This window comes from Rhipicephalus sanguineus, chromosome 8 (assembly GCF_013339695.2).
Source record: "Rhipicephalus sanguineus isolate Rsan-2018 chromosome 8, BIME_Rsan_1.4, whole genome shotgun sequence".
NCBI classification, from domain to species: domain Eukaryota; kingdom Metazoa; phylum Arthropoda; class Arachnida; order Ixodida; family Ixodidae; genus Rhipicephalus; species Rhipicephalus sanguineus.
The window spans coordinates 154,179,992-154,202,406 of record NC_051183.1 but is presented as its reverse complement, the minus strand read 5'-3'; the positions used below and the strand labels follow the sequence as shown (position 1 = coordinate 154,202,406).

The 22,415-nt window shown below is 46.1% G+C and overlaps 1 protein-coding gene across 1 annotated transcript in view; it reads left to right on the top strand.

The window, feature by feature from the left end:
- LOC119402410 (BTB/POZ domain-containing protein 9) overlaps positions 1–22,415 on the top strand; it is a 133,128-nt gene that overhangs the window by 33,133 nt on the left and 77,580 nt on the right. Inside the window, exon 5 of the mRNA XM_037669549.2 lies at positions 12,422–12,544. Coding sequence (XP_037525477.1) covers positions 12,422–12,544 — 123 coding nt within the window. The remainder of the gene's footprint in view (positions 1–12,421; positions 12,545–22,415) is intronic.

Sequence of the window (22,415 nt, the reverse complement as noted above, 5' to 3'; positions counted from 1 at the left end):
ATGTTCTTTCACAAGCATCGGGACGATGCTTTTTCAGAGGGGGGCAATGCCACGCCCACTTCTTGTCTTGTTTTGATGTATTCGGGTTTGACCGGCAGGGACGGTTATCAACGCTCGACACTGTCCGCGAAGCATTGTTCGAGAAGCTTCACGTCTATAGTAGATCGTTCTGTTAAGATTGCGCCCCGCACGCGAATGTTCCAGCTTTGTCTAGAGATAACGCCGCCACCAGCGATATTGCTGGAAAGTTCGATACCGCCTGTATAAAAGCCGACGCGATTGACCGTTTGTCAGTTGATCGACGGACGACGCCCTGTTCGCCGTTATCATTGTACAGCGTGTATTGCTGTAGTTCTAGTTCTCATTTTCCGGCCACAAGTTCGGCCAAATAAACAGTTTCATCCTGCAAACGTCGACTGCTGTCTTCGTCGACGTCACGACCACGTGACAGTACGATCGCGTCCTCATCAAGTGCGCTTTAAAGTAAGTTTCCTGTCTGGAAAAGCGTCGTCGTTATCACACTTGCTACAGATATCGCGTTTGCGACCTCGTCCGCAAATTGAAAAGTGTTGCGGCTTCATGACTCGAGCTTTCGCCTTTTCTGCCAGTGCGCGGACTTAAACGAGCTTGGCGGGCTTTTGTCGCCGTTGATCTCCTGGCCGCGAACACAAACTTCGTATCACGCGCGCTGTTCTTAAGTTAGTGCTTGAGTGCGATCTTTTCGACGTCCGATCTTCATGTTGTCTTGGACAAACTTCCCACGACAACATGCTGAACGGCACGCTAGGCCTAATCAGCGTTGGTTGCTTTTCGGTAGCGGTCGCGGGCGATAAAAGTTGCGGTTTGGTGCGGAATCAACGAAACTTTTTGCGATGGCTGCACTTGAAGGGAAGAGAATGATATAGTTAATGAAAACGAGGGCATGGTTGGCACATGCAACTCTCGAATTGTGGTTCCGGATTCGATTGCAATGTCTTGGACATCGCGTGCGCGCCCGTGAAATCGAACGATCGGTACCGCTCAGCACGTGAAATTTCGGTCGCGATTCGACATGGTTTTGTGTAATGCGCATACCTCGAGGTGGCCTGAAACGTAGTCGGCGAATTTCCGCGATGGCACTTTGTTTTGTTTGCTTTTTTCCCCCGTGTTCATTTCGTTGGCAATGCAGGTCTTTGGCGGTTAATTTTTGAACATTCGGACATTTAAGTGGTTGTAAGCGCCCCAAATCGCATGCGTCGATTATCGGACACGCGAGGCTACATGCTCAACACGTTTTGCGCAAGTGCAGCCTTTGAAGAAGGTTGTTTTGGTTATAGTGCGGTACCGCTTATAGTGCGGATATTCGCGACTCCGGCGACTTACGTTATAAGCGGTCTATACTGTATCATCGAACTGTCAGGAGAATAAATTTTTCATTCTTTGAAGGAAAATGGTACTTGTCTCTCTTTTCTTTTTACCATCAACATGTGTCATTGTTTTATTTTTAAAATCTGGTAACAATACATTGAGGTGCAGTTTTATTTTGAAGCTGCAAAAATTGGGTGCATGTGAAATTCGATTAAATACGGTACTAAAGAAATACCGTATATCGCCGATTATAACTCGACGTTTTTTTTTACATAAAATGACCTTCCAAAGTTGGGGGGTCTACCTACAATTGGAGTCCACTTATACGTGGAATCCAGGGGTGGAAGCGCTGCGCCATTTGCGCCAAGCTGCGCCAATCCGCTTCTGCTGCGCCATCCTGCTCCAAAACGCAATATTGCGCCGAAACTGCTCCCAAGCGGTCTTTGGTGCACGGCCTCCGCGATGGGCTCCTGTGCGCCGCCGGAACCAATCACCGAGGCTACGTTTGGTGCCTTCATTTGCCGTTGTCATCCGTGTCATGGCGCGCCTATGCGAGCTTATATCATCATCTCATCACTTGGCGCGCTCTCGTGATGTTGTCGAAGGCGCAAAAAAGCTAGCGAGCCTGTACAGGAGCTAGCTACAAGAAAGTGAGTTGTGCGGCCATATTTCGATTGCGATGCCCGCGGTAACGGAGTTTCTTGGCGCGCTGCGCGCACGAGGCGGTTGACAAATCTTGGAAGGGAACTTGAAGGGAGAAGATGGAACCGCATGGCGCAATTTTTGGCATGATTTACGAGCGTTTAGAGGGACGCGCGTGTTTTTTGACGAACGCCTTCGCGATATCGCGCTGTTCCGTCCCGGATGGCATGATTTCATGCGCGACTCACGCGTGGTCGGGGGGTTGCGCGCGTCATTTTGACGAACGCCATCTCAACATCGCGCCGCCGCGTCTTCCTACTCGAAGTGGAAAAGAAAACGCCTCGCGCGGCGCGTCCCTCGCTCGTCCGACAAGCGGAGTTTAGGGTGCAGACACGTGTTTGTTTGGTTTCTTTGTGTGCCTCCAGACGGCGCTGATCTCCGCGCATTTCGAAGGAACAATGTGAAGCCGGCGTAGGCTTTTCACGAAAATGTAGCAACCCGGTAAACGCGGCGCGAAAACGCCGCTGCTGAAAAACGTTCATTACCATGACCGTTTTCCATTTGTCAGTCTAGTCAAGTATAGCTATTCAAAACATCGCTTATCTCGTTTTCCTGACTCATTGCTCTTTCACAGCTGTGATGTTTTAATGATGACACGTACGCGTGTGTGTGTGTATGTATATATATATATCGTTTGTGTTAAGTGTGGTTGGTTCATCACTCAGTATTGAATGTTTTCAAAAATCGTTGGCATTTCTTGTGTTTACCAGAAATTAAAAAAAAATAAACAAGAAGGATGGTTGACCCTAGAATTCTGCTCCAAAACTAACTTGCATTGCTCCAAAACACATATTTTGGTGCTCCAAAGCTGCTCCAAAACAGCATTATGCCTGCTCCCTGAGCTGCTCCAAAACACTCAAGCCCACTTCCACCCCTGGGAATCGTAAAGTCGACTTATCTGTGGGGTCCGACGAAAGGTCGTCGTCCTCTGATTTCCTGCTATTCGACGCATCGATAACATCAGCCACAGAGGCAGCGGAGTCGCAGCAACAGCTATCTCCCAACATGCGCGCGCCGCTTCCGGAGCCGGACATTTTTGCGATCTGCCACGACGATCGCGAAACTATAGCGAAACCTGCGAGGCAAAACTACATAGCTCATTTAAAAATCACCACCGCGTGGCATTAATGCCAACTGCGTGGGAAACGGTCTCGAAAGCAGCATTTGAAACCTTTGATAGAGGCCGAACGATGCTCTATGAATAAAGAGGAGTTTATCTTGCGATGCGCCCTGCAGTTTTGTTTTCATACAATAGAAACGATTCGTTGACAAACCATCAGTGTTCCACAGAAAACTGGCAGCGCCGTGTGGGCTGGCAACACTTCTCGGGGAACTAAACCACATGACCAGTCACATGCGCCCACAAATGTCTTCGCGTCTTTTTGCATTCACGCCTGTTCGCCATTTCTGCATTTCGCTTCGCTTGTGAGCAGTGGTGTGTGCGATTTGTGACGCTGCCAAATGGACGCCAAGATGCCACCGCTACGCCGGCAACAGTGCAGCACTGCTTTTAAGAGGCAAGCGATCCTCTACGCAGAGTTGGAAAGCAACGTTGAAGTAGGGCGCAAGTTTGATGTGTCGGAAAAGTGCGTGAAGGAATGGAGAAAACAAAGGACCAAGATCTTCGCGTGCACTGCTACACGCCGTTCCTTTCGCAGACCGAAGTCTGGACGACTGAAATCTGGACCGAAGTCTGGACCCTGCCGTTGAGGAGGTGGTTCGAGATTGGGTTCACGACCGCCGGCAGTCGTTCTGACGGCGAGCAGCAGCAGGCGCGCACGATGGCAATGACCATGACTGCATCCTTCTCTCAAGCGACGAGGAGTCGTAAGCAATGTTTCACGGGAAATAAATGTTTCTTTGCATCACTCCCTCTTCTGAAAAACTTATTGGTGAGCTATGGCCGCAGCGTGAGGCTGTGTTCGGAGTCAACTTTCTTTTCCCCTAGAAGGGATTGCAAGTTGGGGAGTCGACTTGTAGTCGGAGTCGACTTATAATCGGCAATATACGGTAAGTTTCTATAAAATTGAGCCAAATAATTGCTCTTTTTTTGTCACTTTTTTCCCCCATTTTAAGTTTACTACATTCAATGTTTTCAAGTCTTTTTGGGGACACTTCTGATAAGTGAGACTTCTGAAGACAAATTTTCATGCTCTCTTTTCTAGTACAGTTTAATGGGAGTCTATTGTATTACTAAATTACCATTTCACAATACAAAGAGAAGACGGTTCCTATGAGAAGACGATTAGTCAGCGAAAAAGCATGTGGCAACGCTACCTTAAAGTGCCCGCATCAACTTGGTGTTATGTCGGAAATTTTGACAGTGTCTGCTGCACAGTAGTAGACACAGTCTGCTACAGTACACAGTAGTACAGTAAAACCTCGATGATTTGAAGGCCGCCGGACCGCAAAAATTCTTTGAATTATGCGGATTTTCGAATTAACCAAACAGAAGAAAAAAAAGCAAGAAAAACACACCACAAAATGAAATCACATCTTCCATGTGAGAAAAAAAAGTCGCTTGAAATAATCAGTGATGCTGGATTGCTTAGTGCGGTAGTTGGCTGCCCCAAGTGCCATGTTCTCAAGCCTGCTCACAACACTTAGCATTTCACTATCACCACCGCTGCACTTGACAAAGCTGCAGAAGGTGTTCACGGCATCGACAACAGCCGCTAAAGCGGGCGCGCGGGCAGGTTCGTTATCGTCACCCTCGTCACCGTCATCGCCGACTACTCCACTGTCGACGATTTCTTCATGCACATTGGCGTACGATGTTTGTACACCTGCCTCAACATTTATATACTCCGCGAAGCCTAGTCCGTCGCCGTCGTCTTCGCTGAAGTCTGTGATCCGGGCACACATCGAGTCTCCCTCATCGTCTAGACAGGAGGAGCTGCACACGTCATCCCGATCTTTGCCACCTTCTTTTCGGAACCCAGCATGCTCAAAGCAGCGCCTGATGACCTTTGGCTCCAACTCCTTCCAGGCAAAGGCAATCAAACATATCGCACCGAGGAGGTCTATGTTGTACTGCTTTCCACTGTCGTAGCAGAGAAAAACTCGCTTCAACAGCTGGTGGCGGTAAATCTTCCTCATTTGCAGAATCACTCTTTGGTCCATCGGCTGCGATATGGCTGTTGTATTTGCAGGGAGGAAGACGATCTTGACGGCTTCCAGGTTCCCGATGACACCGTGGGCCGGGCAGTTGTCGATTACAAAGAGCACTTTCCGCCCCGTGGCATCAAACTTCCTGTCGAGAATCCGCGCGTACTCCTCGAAAATTGCCGCCGTCATCCAGGCCTTCTTGTTATACCTGTATATGACGATATCTTTTGTGAGAAGGCGCGCATTCTTGAAGCATCTAGGCTTACTCGCCCGGCTGATGACGAGCTATGGGAGCTTGTCGTTTCCTGACATGTTCGCGCCGAACAAAATAGAAATCCTTTCCTTAGGCTGCTTTCTCCCCGAGACAGTGGTATCCTTTGCAGCAAATGTTTTTGAAGGAAGCATCTTATAAAATAAAGCTGCCTCATCCAAGTTGTAGACATCGTCCTCTGCAAACTCCTGAAGCAGCGGGGCTAAAGTATGTTTCCACCAGTCGTCAATGACGTTTGAGTCCGTGCTGCTGCTTTCCCCACACACTGTTAAGTACGTAAGGTTGTTTCGCTCCTTAAACCAAGAGAACCAACCGTTACTGCACTTGAAGCCTTCGTGGCCAAGGCACAGTGCCAGCTCGTCAGCTTTCTCCCGAAGAATGGTGCTCTTCACGGGTAGGTGAGCGGCGTTTGCATGCTGGAGCCACTTCACTAAAGCGACTTCAACGTCCGGGTATGGTGGAAAACGAATTCTGGATCGTTTCGATGAATGCGTCTTCCCGTAAGCCTCGAACACCTTCTCCTTATTTTTCAAAATGGTCGAAAGCGTCGACAAAGGCATCTTGTACTTCTCTGCAAGTTGCGTCTTCGTGCACGTCTACTTCGCTGCCTCCTCGATTAAGGACACCTTCTCCCAAAGCGTCAGCGTCTTGTACTTCAGCATTGTGAGTCGCGCAAGCAGCCGTGATTTCGCACGTGGTTAATTCAGGCACTGGTGACGAAGCGAACACGACGAATGCAAGACTGACAAGACGGCGAACGGGCGAACTATGTGAAAAATGCGAAAAATGCATGGAGGAACCATGGGAAAATGCAACGCGGCCCACGTGCAAAACACGAAACAGAAAACGCACTTAGCCAGTTGGTTTCCGGTACTGACAGGAAACGACGTCATAGTCAACGTTCTGGACACAGAACACGAAATAACACAAAAAACGAATGCATTCTGGATGGCTGGCTGGCTCTGGCTGCCGGCGGACCGCCAGAAAGTTAGTGGAAAAACTGAACGTGCCCATGTCGCTCAACCAACAACATGACCTCCCAGACATGCGTTGCCGGGAGGCTGTCCCCGTACGTTGCTGCTGGCGGGAAATTACGAATTATCCGGATAGAGCCCTGCGGGCTATTCAAATAATCCGGTAGAATTTGCATTGAAAATCCCGGGACCGCTCAGATTCTTCAAATTAACTGAAATTTCTATTTAACCGAGATCAAATTATTGACGTTTTACTGTAGGTAGGTAAAAGTTAAGCATATATGCCTAGTGCATGCCGATGGAAGTGCCATAGGTGGCGAACTTGCTCATTACTCTCTGGAAAGTAAGCAGGCAGCCGCCGTAGTTACCTACGTCGTTGTACTTGTGTTTCCGCGTTGTTCACATTTCCGTAGGAAAATAAGCAACGTTCATCGTATGTGTGGTAGCTGAAACTTCAAGGGATGCCGAATAACTTTTGCTGTGGGATGGGGTGCTCAAACACCTACAAAAACTCGCCTGCAACACGGTTTTACTCACTTACTGCAATGTCTCATATGCAAGAGTGAAGGAAGCAATGGATCGCCGTCGTTCGTTGGGAAAGACGAGCCGCTTCGTCACTGTGCGAATTAATGCGTCGCTTCTTGTTCACATGCTTTCGTTCTGCCATATAGGCGCCCGTTGGATACACTCGATCATGTTAACAATGGTAGGCGATGAAAGTTATGGCAGCCTGATCATTTTAGATTCGACCGCCGAGCAAGGGCACTTCGTTAAAACGTTCTGTATTTATTATTTACAGAAACAGCAATGCAGCAATGGTTGACTTCAGGAAGAACAAGAAGGGATTGAGACGTCGCATTTGTAAGCAAAACAAAGCAAATGTTCACCACGAGCTGCACCTCATAGATGGGCCTTGTTACGCTGGTCTGCGCGACACACCTTTCATATTCACCGGCTTGACGATTTACTCCACGTAGACAGTAGCGCTGACGGTTCGTTATCCTTCAGAGTCATCACATGTCTCCTTGGCGAACCCCTTCAAAATTTATCACTGCTCCCACGGCGTGATGTCTTGATACTTCAAAGTCCGACTGACCGCACTACATCATCAAACAACACGTCTTCTCTGGTCGAACGAACCATGCCAACAATATAACTTCACTAACTGACTGGCTAATCTTTCCTTCGCCGCACGCTCCAGGGTTTGGGAAGCTTCTACATTATTCGTCTGTGCGTAGCACAGTGAGAGCTAGGGAAAGGGCTTGATCCTTAATTCGTCTGCATAACTGGACGGCACCGCTTTCATTTCTCGAATTCTCCTGACCTTGTGCGGGCATTCGGTGTCTCGGCGGCATCTTCTGCGAAGAGGGTAAGGGGCGTGCTTTCGGCGCCTTTTCATGCTTGTTTTTCCGATGCGTGCAATCTGTTGCACGTGAACCGTCGGTGCCGGGTTTTGATGCCGTCATTTGAAATTGGCGACGCGCGCTTGGTTAAGCGCTTGTTTGTGACAAACGCCGTGCACAAGTCCACTTTCGTAGAGGCCTGCACCAGTCCTGTAGCTGCCAGCGCAGAATTAGTTGTCTGGCACCCGAACGAAGGGGAAATCGCAGCTGCAAACTTCATCCATCCCTTCACAGCAAAGCTATGCAAAGCGTTGTCGTCTGCTTGGCTTCTCGCACGTTCTGTCGCCAGCGCCCGCTAGGTGGCTATCAGTGGCGCCTCTATAGGCATTGCACTTAGCGTATTGTCTTCTAAGGGAATCCGAGGCTTATTTCTCCAAGTTTAACCAAATTTTGTTGAGCCAGTGTGGCCAAAATATCCAAAAACATTTTGGGATCATTGATGTCATGCTACGGTGTACTGGAATGGTGTAGTGTGCCGTCTGGCTCCGGAAATGTGGCTCTTTTTGCGATGACAGCCTGCGGTGCCAGGGCACACCGTACTACTGTGTCGCCACCTGACGCCGCCCCCTGAAGTAATTTGTGGTAAGCTAAGATACAAAGCCTCCGAGATCGGTAGTTGTAGTTGCCGTGCTGGTCGTGCGTGCACGTGGGAAACTTGTTGATTGTTCCCTTCTGTTTCCCATGACACGTTAGCGAATTTTTTCGTGTGCGTGGCAGACTCAGTGTTTGAGGAAGCCTGATGCATTCAATTTTGCTAAACGATTGGAATTACGGACTTATTCACATAGGATAAATCTAACACCCTGAATACATCGCGGTGCATTTAGCTGCATTCCTGTGCTTTGGCGCCCCTTTGAGGAGTAAAGTCTCTAAAGAGCATTCGTCATTGAGCGTTGTATTTTTTCTGTCCAAAACCTTGCGACTGCTCTTCTGGCTAATGCAGGTGAGGGGTGGTCTAGCAACTCACATGATGCTGTGAGTTGCACGACCTTCCAGACCTCCTTGTGTGTTTCGACACATAACTTCAAGTTACTGTGATAGCTAGACAGGCGTACATATGCATGTAATGAACAGTGATGTGCTTTTTATGCCTTTTGCAATCAAAACAGTAAGCATGCAAATGATCCGGGACGCTGCTCTGCGATAGAAATTGTGCAAGCTCAGACGACGCAGAAACATCTTTATTTATTGCAGTAATGCAACCAAATCTGTTTAAGTGTTTAAAAATCTTGCAAATATATTGTTATGTGAAGAGACGAAGACTAAAGGCTGTAAACAAGTGTATTTACAGGAGAGTGCTCCCTGGGCAAAGCAGCCGCACACAACAGTCTCCAAATCGTCGTCGTCGTCTTCAGCATAATCGTGTTTTGGTGGCTGTCCACAGCAGTATTTTAGTTTTAATCGTGTTACGTGACCATTTGACTCAAGAATGGCAGAAATTTTTGCAATTCCGATTTAAATTTCACACGCTGGGCACACCGTTCGATCTTTGGAAAAACCATGGGCTCAAATGTCAACAACAAAGGCATCGCCCGCAGACAATCGTGAGGAGAAATTAATCCAAAGCATCTTTGTGAAGCAACATATCTGTACGTCGAGTCTGCACTTTCGTTGTGGTTGAGCGGTGCCTGAGGTTGCAACATTAAAACAAACGTACTGTTGTTGAGGAAATGAGCTCAACTGCTATCCATAGTCTTCAGAGGCAATGTTGCCCCTTTCACTCGGGTTTCCAAGTTCTGCATTGATGCGAGCCTGTGGTGAATGCAGCAGTGTGGATAATGTCTGCTCCAGTCGGAAAACAGATGCCACTCTAGTAATCAGTTGCCGTTTGCATTCGTTCGTTGGGTACCGTGATGCAACTTTTTCCTGCGAGGTTGTGGAAAGTAGACGTCTACTACTTTGTGAACAGTTCTTTTTTTATCTCGTCATCTTTGGCAGCATTCCAGTAGTAGTCAAAACATGCAGTGTTGATTTTTATTTACAGAATATACGTGCATTGCCTCGAGGGCATTATCACAGAGGAGACAGCTTGAGAACATCTTTTTTACTGTAAAAAGCAATAAAATACATAACACACAGTTAACATCAAGGAGAAAATAGTAGGGGTGTGCGAATATTCAAAATTTCGAATATTTTTCGAATAGTGTTTGCTGTTCGATTCGATTCGCACTGGAATTTTACTATTCGAACTTCCCAAAAAGAAATACAGTCAACGCCCGATTGAAAGTGACCCCTTCACATTTTTAATATGATTCACCACATTACACTCTCGTACTGCGGCAAAGCTGCCTTTCAAGCTCCGTTGTGGTCGAACTTCGCCAAAAAACAACGTCCGATTGGAAGCGGTCCCTAGATTTTCAGTATGCTTCACCACATTCCACTCTCGTACTGTGGCAAAGCTGCCTTTCAAGCTCTGTTGCGGTCGAACTTTGTCAAAAGACGTCGAATTAGATGTGATCCCTAGATTTTCAATATGCTTCACCTCATCACACCCCGGTATTGCGGCAAAGCTGCCGTTACGGTCGAACTTTGCCAAGAGACCAGTCAACGTCCAATTGGAAGTGGTCCCTAGATTTTCAACATGCTTCACCTCATCACACCCCGGTATTGCGGCAAAGCTGCCTTTCAAGCTCTGCTACGGCCTCAAATGTATTAACTCAAGAAAACGCTGGTTCCAACATAGGTATGAAAGATGTGGCATAGGTGGGGGCTCAATTAATGCTGTTTTGGACCTGAAATTTGGGCAGGAAGTCCGAAAAATTGGAAACCGAAACGATTTAGCATCCAAAATTTCAGATGTTCTTATATATCAACCTCTGCGAGGCAGATTTGGAACTTTGGACTTGAAGGGAGCAGACCCTTGTCCGCCACATCAGTTGGGCTTCCACAAAAGTTCCACAGAAAGAGGACGAGAGGCTGAGGAAATGGCATCTTTGCCTATCACGCGTAAAGTGTTGTCGGCAACACTTTGGTTGCACCAAATCATGTACATAAATGCACTTTGGCCTCTACATTGCCTCATTCTTGATAAGACAACGACGAAACACCACCCCGCCAGTGCTTCATCAACCTAGCGAAAAGAAACACTTTCATGTTGCTATCTCATAAGAATATGCTTAGGAATCCTCTCTTAACTTTTTTTTTTCCGCAATTTCGCTTCGAAGTATTCGAAAAATGTTCTAGAAATATTCAAGAAATATTCGAAAAATATTCGATTTGCACTCACACTTCAATACTCGAATTCGCTTCGCACCCAAAATTTTGATATTCGCACAGCTCTAGAAAATAGTCATAGGTAACAGAAAGTGCAGTATTATCACAAACACACTTGGGAATAACCCCCGTATTCAGAAACGCTCCTTGACTTGACTTGCCACCGCCTCAAGGGAGCGCGTTTGAAACACGTTTGTGCTGCCTTGGCACAACCTAAAGGCAGCGTGTTCGAAACACGTTGAAGGCGGTGGCAAGTCAAGTTCAAGTCAAGGAGAGTTTATGAATATGAGGGTAAAACTCATGATTATCGGACATAGAAATGTATTCTTCCAGTAACAAGTTCCAGCCTCGTGCAGCTTGTAGGAAAAAAGATTTGGAAAAACCGTTTGTATTGCAACTGTATGCGCACACCTTCTTTGAGTGGTCATCCTGAGTTGAGACATAGGATGGCTCTGACAAGGTAAGGTGTGGCTATCGATGCCTGCTTGTTAGTAGAAGGTATGATGGAAGAATTTGGGTCTTAGGTCTTTTCTTCTTGGGGTTGACGTTTCCCAGCCCAGCAGGGCTTTGGAAGGGGTTGTCATTATTGGAGTCCAATTTTGCAGCCTGATGTTCAAGTTTTTCTATTATTTGTATCAAATGATTATAGGTGTAATCCAGGGTAGACTTGACATCTAAAAATTATGGTGTTTGTGTGACATCTCTGGATGCTGATTTGAAAGTTCTACAGATGAAAAACATTTTTCTTGCTTTATATGTTGGCTATTGGATGTGTACGTTCCATTTAAGTTTCAGCATGAGATAAACACCAAGGTGCTTATGCTCTGAGGCACTTTTTATTGTGTTTTCAACTGTATACTGTTTTTGATGTTAGTATTCTTCATTTTAAAAAATGGTGTGATTATATTTACTTATATTGAAGCTCATCTGCCAGCGCTGACACCAATTTGCTATTTTATCAAGGTCCGTCTGCAGGATTGTTACATTTGGTGCTGAATTAATTTCATTTCTCTGTAGATGACTGCAGATAGCTTTATGGGGGACTGTATGTCACCTGCAAAGTCATTAACATACAGGGTGTTTCAGATAAAAAGCACCAAGTATTAAAAATAAAAAATTAAGCACAGGTGCTCCAATTAGTGCGGTATTGTTCTGAGCCATATAGAGCATGTCAGAATATTTTTTCCAATCTGCAAAGCTTGGCAATTAACAAAGATTGCTTAATAAACTTTTTAAGTAGTAACTCTGGAGAAAAATCTTCAATAAAAATGTTGTAGTGGTTTTGGCACATAATACCCAAGATATGATTCCTGATCATTTTCATTACCACCATCTTGTGACACATTGTGGGTGGTTGTGAATTTCTGTTGTTGCTGACCACTGGTCTCTCTCCCCGCACGCAGTCAGTTCTCGAGGAGATGATTGGGCGAGACTCCTTCTTTGCGCCCGAGGTGGACATCTTCCGAGCGGTCTGCGCATGGGCCAGCCACAATCCCACAGTCAATCCTCGGCAAATTCTGGACAAGGTACGTGCATTGCTTTTGCCATTTTCTTTCTTCCCGCTTGGTTGGTTTTGGTGGTCCAGCACATTATCTGGATGCAGGCATGTCCAATGCTTTTGTGCGTATATTGTGGACACCCTTTGCTTAGGTTATTGACCTGGATGTGTCTTTTAGTTTTCCCACTGTTCCACAGTTACCATATATACTCGATTCTAAGCTGACCCCCTGAAGTCCGAAGCCAAAAAAAAAGGTTGCCTCGAATGTTGGCCAACCAGAAAGAAAAAGAGGAGAAAAGAAAAAAAAAAAAGACAAAGGCTACTCATGATGACAGACTCATCCAGCTTTTCTGTGTGTGTGTGTGTGTGCTTGTGTGCATTTGTAATGAGATTGCTAGTGAACAAAAATTGAAGCCAGTTCCACGCCTGTAAAGTCTGCAAGCGCCACCACCTAGTGAATGCAGATTGAGTTCTCTCTTCATCTGTCCGTATCGCTTTCTGTATGGCCCTCTCTCCTCTTTTTTCCTCTTTCCCACCCCTTGCTTTAGTACTACTATACTGTACGTGGCTATGCCATGGGTTGCCCCCTCAGCTCCTCCTTAATATAACGAACATGGATATAACGAATTATCGGTTGTAACGAAGTAAATGAAGAATAGTCTTGTCATAGCTAGTGTTACAAATAAATGTTTATAACGAATTTTCGGATATAATGAAGTTATTTTCGTGGCAGATGTGACTTTGTTATCATCAGGTTCGAGTGTATAGAAGGCTATGCCATGCTCTGCCCTCCTTTCTTTCTGCCTCATCTTCATGTCACTCCTTCCCTTTCCCACCCCCTTGCTGTACAATACTACACATAGCTATGCTATGCTAGGAGCTGCTTGGCTCACCCGCTGAGTTTTCTGAGACGACGGCCGGCACAACCTCAAACTTAAACAGCTCCACTGTTAAAATTGGCAGTGGCCGAAGTGACACTTGGACGAGTTCAATTGGAAGCCAGCTGTGTGGAAGATGTCGAGAATAGCTTCAAGGTGGGTCTCAAGTGTAGGCGAAAATACGAGGGTGTCGTCCAGGTAACACAGGCATGTTGAGCACTTGAACCCTTGTAGCAGAGAGTCCATCATACTGCCACGCACGCTACTTTCTTTCTATGTTTTATGTTACCAGCCGATTGCACATGTAGCTGCTGCCTTGCGCAAACCGCGCCAGAATGTCTGAGAACATTCGAGATTATTTTAGGATAGTCTGTTAGGCTTGAGCACACGAACGCGAACAGCTGAGTTCATTCTCGAACTAATGCAGCCACCAGCAATAAGGCTCGAATGTTTGATGCCGCATATATAAGGCACCTGCCCGTCTGGCTGATATAAGTCTGTCCTCATGAAAGTGGTATGCTATACACAACGCTACTAGAGCACTCAACGAATGCATTCTTGTGGTTAATTTTGCATGAGCTTTCAGCCCATTTCTTAGGGCAGCTTGTGTGGTGCGAAAATATGACTGAGATGCCCACCTTCTCACCAATCCTTTTGAGCTTGTGAGAAATGGCATGTTTATATCGGCCAGATGGGCAGGTGCCTTAATGCACGTTTGCAGGAGCATAACCAAAAGGTACGTAGAGGGACAGAAGGTTTTCTTACAATGCGGCTGTGTGCTCCAGCATTCAATAACACACAGATTTTAGCTAGGCATCATCAGGATAGCACACATGTCATCATTGAAGCTGCAGCTATCGCTAAAGGCAATTGCATCAGCAAACCTTCAATTGCTCTTACTGACAATGAAATAGACTACCTTAGTTCATCCGGTCAGATAACCTAGACATACTCCAGCTGCTTTTCCTGATGTCTTTTCGGGGTTTGTTGTGGTTTTTGCTATATTACTTCTTTGTGTCGCTCGGTTCCCTTTCCATGTCTGCCGTCATGCGCAATTGAATGAGTAGTGATCACATGTGCTATCTTGTTCTCGTTTTCCATGTTCGTGTTAGTAAATTTCAGTTGGAAGTCAGCGCTAGTCCTCATCGGTTACTCGTCCTTGTGGGATTCACGCGCTGTTCACGTCACCATGGAATACCAACTAGCCCGGTCACACACCTTGCTTCATGTCATGGGAAGACATGGCTGGACGATGCGGCCACTGCATAGCTTTGTGGCGAGGACGGGGAATGTTCCACCTCCACCAAAGATGTTACGTGAATGACGAGTCCCTTGCACTGTAGACTATTTATAAGATATGTTTACAAGAGGGGTTGCAGTGCTGGCCGGTTCAGCTCAGAGACCGAGTAGAGAGAGATCTTCGTTCTCTTCATCGGGCACACTAGCGCATGGTTCAAGAGGCTGGCAATATGCATGTAGCAATATGTCTGAGCGCTTCGTAATGGGTGGACCATTAAAACAACCACTCGTTGGGCAATTCACATGTTTTGGCATCTGGTGCGATTCTACGCTTCTGTCACGCAATATTACATAGGTTAAGGAGACTCCTTCCACTACATGACATTCATATAGTGTCTTTTTTTTTTTTTTGAAGGAGTTTCAAGCAGTAGCATGCCTCTGTGCTAGAACACCTGCTTGCCACACAGACGGCCTGGGTTCGATTCTCACTCCAACCCTAAGATTCTTAATATTTATTTTATTTACAGTTTTCTCTATCTTTTGGTCACAGACAAGATGATTTTTCGCTCACAACGACGGCGACAGCGGAATTTTTGCGAAACAAGCTCTTTAACGCTATCACGGTAAAATGGTGTGCATTGGCCTTGGTTATAATGGTCGGCCAAGTGACCATCTCCTGATATTGCCCTTGGCCTGTTCACGTTGCTCTCTCAATTTGTTGTTAATACGATAACTGATCTGGCCGATGTAACATTTTCCACGGGGCAGAGAGATGCAATAAACAACCTCTGTGTTTCACGCCACTAGATGGGTGTCATGGTGTACTGTATTCACCGGAGCAGGTTATAGTACTACACAAATAAGAATGTAGCAGGTGTTCTCCGTTGCACACACACATACACACATTTTATAAATTCTGAAAGCACTCGCGTTATACACCATACAGTAGAGAGGTATTATCAATGCACTTCACAGTCTGCGTGAAAGGAGAAGAAAAAGTCAATGTGCGCAATCCCTGGCTGGTCACGAGGAGCATTCCGGAATGGATGCCAGAGTCGTGTGCTCGACCTGAGGCTAAAGAGTCTGGTGGAGAGGCGGCGTGTCACGAATGGGTACCGTGGTGCACTGCAGGACAACTGAAGTTTGGGTGCACTGTTGGACTGCCCGAGGACTTGTGCCAACCGTTTAGAGGCACCGGCTCGGGGACATCAGGCATTGGCAGGAGCCAGGATTTCTCGTCCGCATGGCTGCTTCTTCTGCCGTTCCTTTTCTCACGTGCCCCTCCTCCTTCTTCCTTGCACTACTCCTGCCTCCTTTTTTAATTTTTTCGAGATGCTCGCGCCACAAGGTGTAATAATATAATCGTCCCAAAACCACGATATGATTATGAGAGACGCCATACTGGAGGGCTCCGGAAATTTAGACCACCTGGGGTTCTTTAACGTGCACCTAAAGCTAAGTACACGGGCCTCAAACATTTTCGCCTCCACAAGGTGTAGTAGCGCAAATTCGACGGGGACAAAGACGACAAGTGAGTGTCGTGTTTCTTCTTGTCCTCTTTGTCCCTGTCGAATTTGCGCTACTACACCATATGTTAAAATGATATCTCACCAACTAGCCCAGCTCTCAACCCTACTGAAGCGCCACAAGGGTTTCTCACGTCACTCTTATTTTTTTTCTTTCTGTTGTTTATATTCAGGAGTCACATCAGCTTTCTTCTTACTTCGTTGCTCTCATTCATCAATTTTTTACTATTTCTACATGCACCACATGACAATGGGTAGCGTGTTCTTTTTCCTGCACGTTGGTTTACAGTGAACACATTACTCCAGCTAGGTTATTTCGTGTGCGATTTCAATGACACTGCGTGCTGGAATGTCATGGAACCAAGAACGTCAGAAGCTGTTGCTTCAAATTGATTGGGCGGATAAAGGAAAAAAAAAGCAAATGACAGGCTCCTGATTTTCTTAAAACGCAGAGAGCACACACCTGTCTGCATAACTTTCTGAGCATTTGAACGAAAGGACGGGAATTTAAGGGTTCGTTTTCTTTGTTAGATGCACAGGGGTGAGACAGCTGCGTATATTGCACATTTTTTATATGATTCCGTTTTCCTGCGCCAAGCTGCTCCAACAGCATAAAAATCGAAAAAATTGCGCCAAACTGCTCCAAAGCAGCCGCAAAAGCAACAATTTTGATGCCCACATCAGCTTCAGTGGAGAAAAAAGGCTGAGTTGACAACATGATTTTCCAAGCAGCGCCAGGAATACCAAGAAAATAAGACGTTCGCCGAACACATAGACGCGCCCAAGTGTGTTTCTTTATGCACATTTCTAATGAAGGCTCCCATGGTGCCGCCATAATCTTCTCTGGACAGTTGTAAATATGCTTGACCCCACAAAAGTGTGCTGGCGTGCCCCGAGCGTGCCACTTCTACTCGCTAGGCTGTGTGTTTTGGCGCTACTGGCGCTTAGCGAAAACTACCGAGTGGCATGTGTAGTGGGGTTGACTCTCAGGTTCTTTGCTGTGCGTAGCGTGTTCCTCCGGTCACTACGGTTTTCGTGTCGACGCTGGTGTGTGTGGTCACCTACGCAGGCGTTTGCCGTGGGCGAGTACCTTGTTGCGTAAGCGCAGCATCAACTGCTTCCTGCATGCGACGCATCTCCGCAATGCTCTAGCCGCGTGGGTTCTCAAAGTGGGTTCCGCGAAGGACATCTTAGGGTTTCGCGAGCAGCCAGAACGAATGCAACCCACTCCCATTTTACCCTGTTAACAACTAATTTATTTATTGAGACTAGCAAATTTGCATTGCAGTTTGCATTTAACGAAGCCATCGCACTCTGCATCCGCACATCAGGTGTCTGCGGGTAGCGAGAGACCCACGTGGTAGCAGCACTAAAGACTCGTCATCTAGTGCGCGCCATGAAACTTGCACAATTTGCAGACCCGTGGTGCCAGAATGCGCGAGCAGTTCAAGCGACATTAACAGGCACCTTGGAGCTTCATTCGGGGCTCATGGTGCGTCCATGTGGCACAGTTTTCATACAGGGTGATTTGCCACTGCTCTGTATCGGTTTTGCAATCAAAACGCACAACGAGCGCTTTGATACGCGTAAGAGGAGTCACTTTGTGCCGGCTGTGGGCTACACGAGCACTTAGGCTAAGCTTTGCGACCGGTGTATTGATCGACGGCCATTTTGCTATGCGACTTGCATGCCTCCTTTTTAGTCTTGCAAACAATAAAACAGGCCTCTGTACGTCCGGCGCTTTGTTTGCATAACCACACTGCTTACGCTGCGCGGTGCCTGAAGCATGCAGTGTATGGTCGGCGGGCTCTTTACGCGACTCTGCTTCCCCCCCCTCCCTCCCTCCCTCCCTCCCTCACTTTTGATTGTCTTCATGCTCAAGAAAAAAGTTAGAGGTTCGACGGCACTCTTGAAAAGCCATTGGTTTTCCCAGGGCCAGAAAGATTGAGAACCCCTGCTCTAGCGGTTTTGCACGAGAAGGGGACAGCAGACTGATGCGACGCGCGTTTGTGTCATCCCCCAATAAAAGCGTACAGTACACTTACAACGGCACTACTCTTGCAGTACCGTATGCGCTCGTTTGACGAGATAGTCAGTGTGGCGAGGTTTCTTGGCATCCACGCTGTACTCTTGAAGGTAGTCCCGCAAAATCTGACAGCGAACGACGGTGCAGCGCTCTTTTGTTGTCGTCTTTTAAAAGTGTGCAGTACACTTGACACTATGCCAAACGCATGGCCAAGGAGATAGCTGAAGGCGCTTATTGTGATGTTCTCCTGACAAAGAGTAACACTGACCTACAGGAAGCTCTTGAGAAGCTCAAAAAGCTTAGTAAGCAGACGAAGCATAGAATAACAGAGAGCTGAGCTAGTTGGTAAGTATTCATTCTAAAAAGACAGGGCGTGCAAACACGGACACAAGAAAGAAGTCAGGACACCACAAACGCCGACTGACAACTGAAGAGACGCACAACGGCTGAAAAGAAAGAAGGCACGAAAACTTATCTGCACATGCCCATGCAACAGGCGAACCTATCAATCCACCACGCGTGGTGGGCTACGTGGAAGATAACTGTTAAGGCATTTGATTTCATCTTTATGCAAGTTAATCGACGGTTGGCTCACGCATGCACTACCACTATTCTCGATATGCCATGCTTCAATCATCAGGCGCGTTTCTTCATTTCTATGCCGGTACAACACTGCGCATTCATCAAATTTTGGCGTGCACTTACAATCTCGACAATGTAAAGACACATTAGAAGGTGAGCCTCCTGTAAGCGATCTCTTATGTTCCAACAATCTCTGGTTGATGCATCGGCCCGTCTGTCCTACGTAGAAGTGGCCGCAGCTGAAAGGAATCTTATACACCACACTCGTACGGCAATCAGTGAATTTGTTGGTGTGTTTTACAAAACAAATATCGGTCCGCTTCTTGTCTGTTACTCCCTCATTCTTCCTCTGCACAGCGGCACAAATCTTACCTAGCTTATTGGCAGCCGTGAAAACAACATTAACGCCGTGTCTAGTTCCTACTTTCTTCAGCCTGTGAGATACGCCATGAATGTACGGTATACCTACTACACGTTTCTTCCTCTCGCTTTCTGCAACCATGCTTGGACTTAACACAATAGACTTTAAGCGTTCAGCGACCGTGGCCACTGCATCACGAGGATACCCTACATCTAAAAGACGTGTAACCTGTGCGTTAAAGCTATCACTCATTTTGTGCTCACACAACTTGGTGAGGGCTGACTTAAGGCAAGACATGGCGATGCCGTTTTTTACAACTTTCGAGTGCTTTGAAGAAAAATTTAACAGCGGTTTCGAAGATCTAGGAGAATACTGCCAACACACGTGGTTCTTCTGGAACGTTAAGAAAATGTCTAGAAGGCCTTTAGTATGGATATTGAAGACCTGTATTATTCTTTGCCGCATGATGACTTGTTAAAATGTGTTAATGAATGTATTAACGAACAAGAGCACCAGACAGTTTTCACCGAAAAATGTGGTGTTTCTACCGGTGCATTTCTAGAAATCCTTTCCATGTATTTAAAGTCGACCCTGGTAGGTTGGAAGGAAGGCGTTTATGTGCAGAAATCAGGGATATGTATTGGTTCTAAAGTTGCTCCGGTTCTTAGTGATTTATACCTTAGCAAGATTGACAATCTTTTGGAAGGCGCCTTAGGTAATTCGGTTATTAAGGTTTTTTGTTATGTGGACGATTACTTGATTTTTTGTAGTGGTGAGGACTTTGAAAAGGTGGTAACTTCCGTGAGCAAAAAATTTGAATTAAATGGAGGAGGGCTGAGATTTACTAAAGAGGTGCCTCAGAATAATGGAATACAATATCTAGACATTTCCTTAACGTTCCAGAAGAACTACATGTGTTGGCAGTATTCTCCTAGATCTTCGAAACCGCTGTTAAATTTTTCTTCAAAGCACTCGAAAGTTGTAAAAAACGGCATCGCCATGTCTTGCCTTAAGTCAGCCCTCACCAAGTTGTGTGAGCACAAAATGAGTGATAGCTTTAACGCACAGGTTACACGTCTTTTAGATGTAGGGTATCCTCGTGATGCAGTGGCCACGGTCGCTGAACGTTTAAAGAAGTCTATTGTGTTAAGTCCAAGCATGGTTGCAGAAAGCGATAGGAAGAAACGTGTAGTAGGTATACCGTACATTCATCGCGTATCTCACAGGCTAAAGAAAGTAGGAACTAGATACGGCGTTAATGTTGTTTTCACGGCTGCCAATAAGCTAGGTAAGATTTGTGCCGCTGTGCAGAGGAAGAATGAGGGAGTAAAAGACAAGAAGCGGACCGATATTTGTTTCGTAAAACACACCAACAAATTCACTGATTGCCGTACGAGTGTGGTGTATAAGATTCCTTTTAGCTGCGGCCGCTTCTACGTAGGACAGACGGCCCGGGCCGATGCATCAACCATAGATTGTTGGAACATAAGAGATCGCTTACAGGAGGCTCACCTTCTAATGTGTCTTTACATTGTCGAGATTGTAAGTGCACGCCAAAATTTGATGAATGCGCAGTGTTGTACCGGCATAGAAATGAAGAAACGTGCCTGATGATTGAAGCATGGCATATCGAGAATAGTGGTAGCGCATGCGTGAGCCAACCGTCGATTAACTTGCATAAAGATGAAATCAAATGCCTTAACAGTTACCTTCCACGTAGACCACCACGCGTGCCGGATTGATAGGTTCGCCTGTTGCATGGGCATGCGCAGATAAGTTTTCGTGCCTTCTTTCTTTTCAGCCGTTGTGCGTCTCTTCAGTTGTTAGTCGGCGTTTGTGGTGTCCTGACTTCTTTCTTGTGTCCGTGTTTGCACGCCCTGTCTTTTTAGAATGCAGACGAAGCAGTTGTACAAAAAGCCAAAGCAGTAATCTGCTGAATCATATCACTGATATCATAAGCAAAGGCCTACTACAATTCTTGGGCAATCACAATTTTAAAAATGTTTGATACGTGTGATGTTTTTTCGCTTTTTTTTTTTTCAGTGTTTGAGGTGACCCTGGTTTCCGGCACCTTTTTTCAATTATTTCATGTTTCATGTTTTTTCAAGCTCCAGAACGACATATTAAATGCCGCTAACTGCTCAAGATTGAGGTTCTTCTGCTCCAAAATCGAAATTTCGCTGCTCCAAAAACTGCTCTTAGTTCAGTTTCAGCTGTCTCACCCCTGGATGCAACATTAATCCTTTGAGGGTCAAAGACGTACATGTACGCCGTGCCTATATGTTTCAAATGTGTGTCTTTTTCGATCATTTCTCTTGCTTGTCATCTGCTGCCACACTGTGGGAATACGTGGAATTTTTTCTTTGCGCCAATGTTTCCGTATTTTTTGATGCTTTACTACAGCGGAACGCCGGCTAGTTTTGGTTGCGTTCTTTGGCCGCTTCCCGCTTGTTGCTCCCGCAAAACTGATGGCTTTCCGGTTTAGAATCTCTCAAAGGGTGACCATTTTGATACTCTCTCGTTTATTGCTCCCCTGAGTGCGATTACGCCTGTTTCTGTGTAGGCACTGAGTGACAAATGATGCTGCTATACTTGCATTTCCTGTTTCGGGGACTCACAAAAACCGCTTCCGTCTACTTGGCGATAAGATGAAGGATTATTATAGGTTTCGGACTTGTTTTCGCTTTCCGGACACGCTCACAACTACACCGTTTTCTTCAGAGCGCTCACCTGCACAGTTTGCTTTCGCTATGGAAGTGCGTGCTGGTTTCTCTGCCGCAAGCGGCGATTCGAAAAAATCGCCGCTCGACTGACGAATCACGATCTGATTCAGTAAATGTCAGCCCATCATACGAGGTGTTACTTACGAGTTTCAGGCGTTGATGAGTGAGCGACATATCAAAAGGCATGCACGGCGAGATGATACTGACTGGATCGAAAGTGGCTTTTCTCTCCCCGTGTTTCCACTTAACGCCACTTTGTGCACTTATTTTTGTATGTCTGTGAACTACACAGACGTTTATTTTAACACATAATTTTTTAACAGTCATATGGGTTTTTTATTAGAATTTATCTTGCTGTTACTCAGAAATAAACCATGTGTATGTAACAACCCAAATGATATTTTTGTCACTTAACAATGACCCAAAAAAATTCTAGATAATTTTTTTCTTAAATAGATACGTCTGAAGGACTTAATTCAGCAGTAAAAAAAAATACACATTTTTGGGACGCATTGTGCGAAAAAAAATCGACCCTCAAAGGGTTAATTACGGCCAAAAGACAGT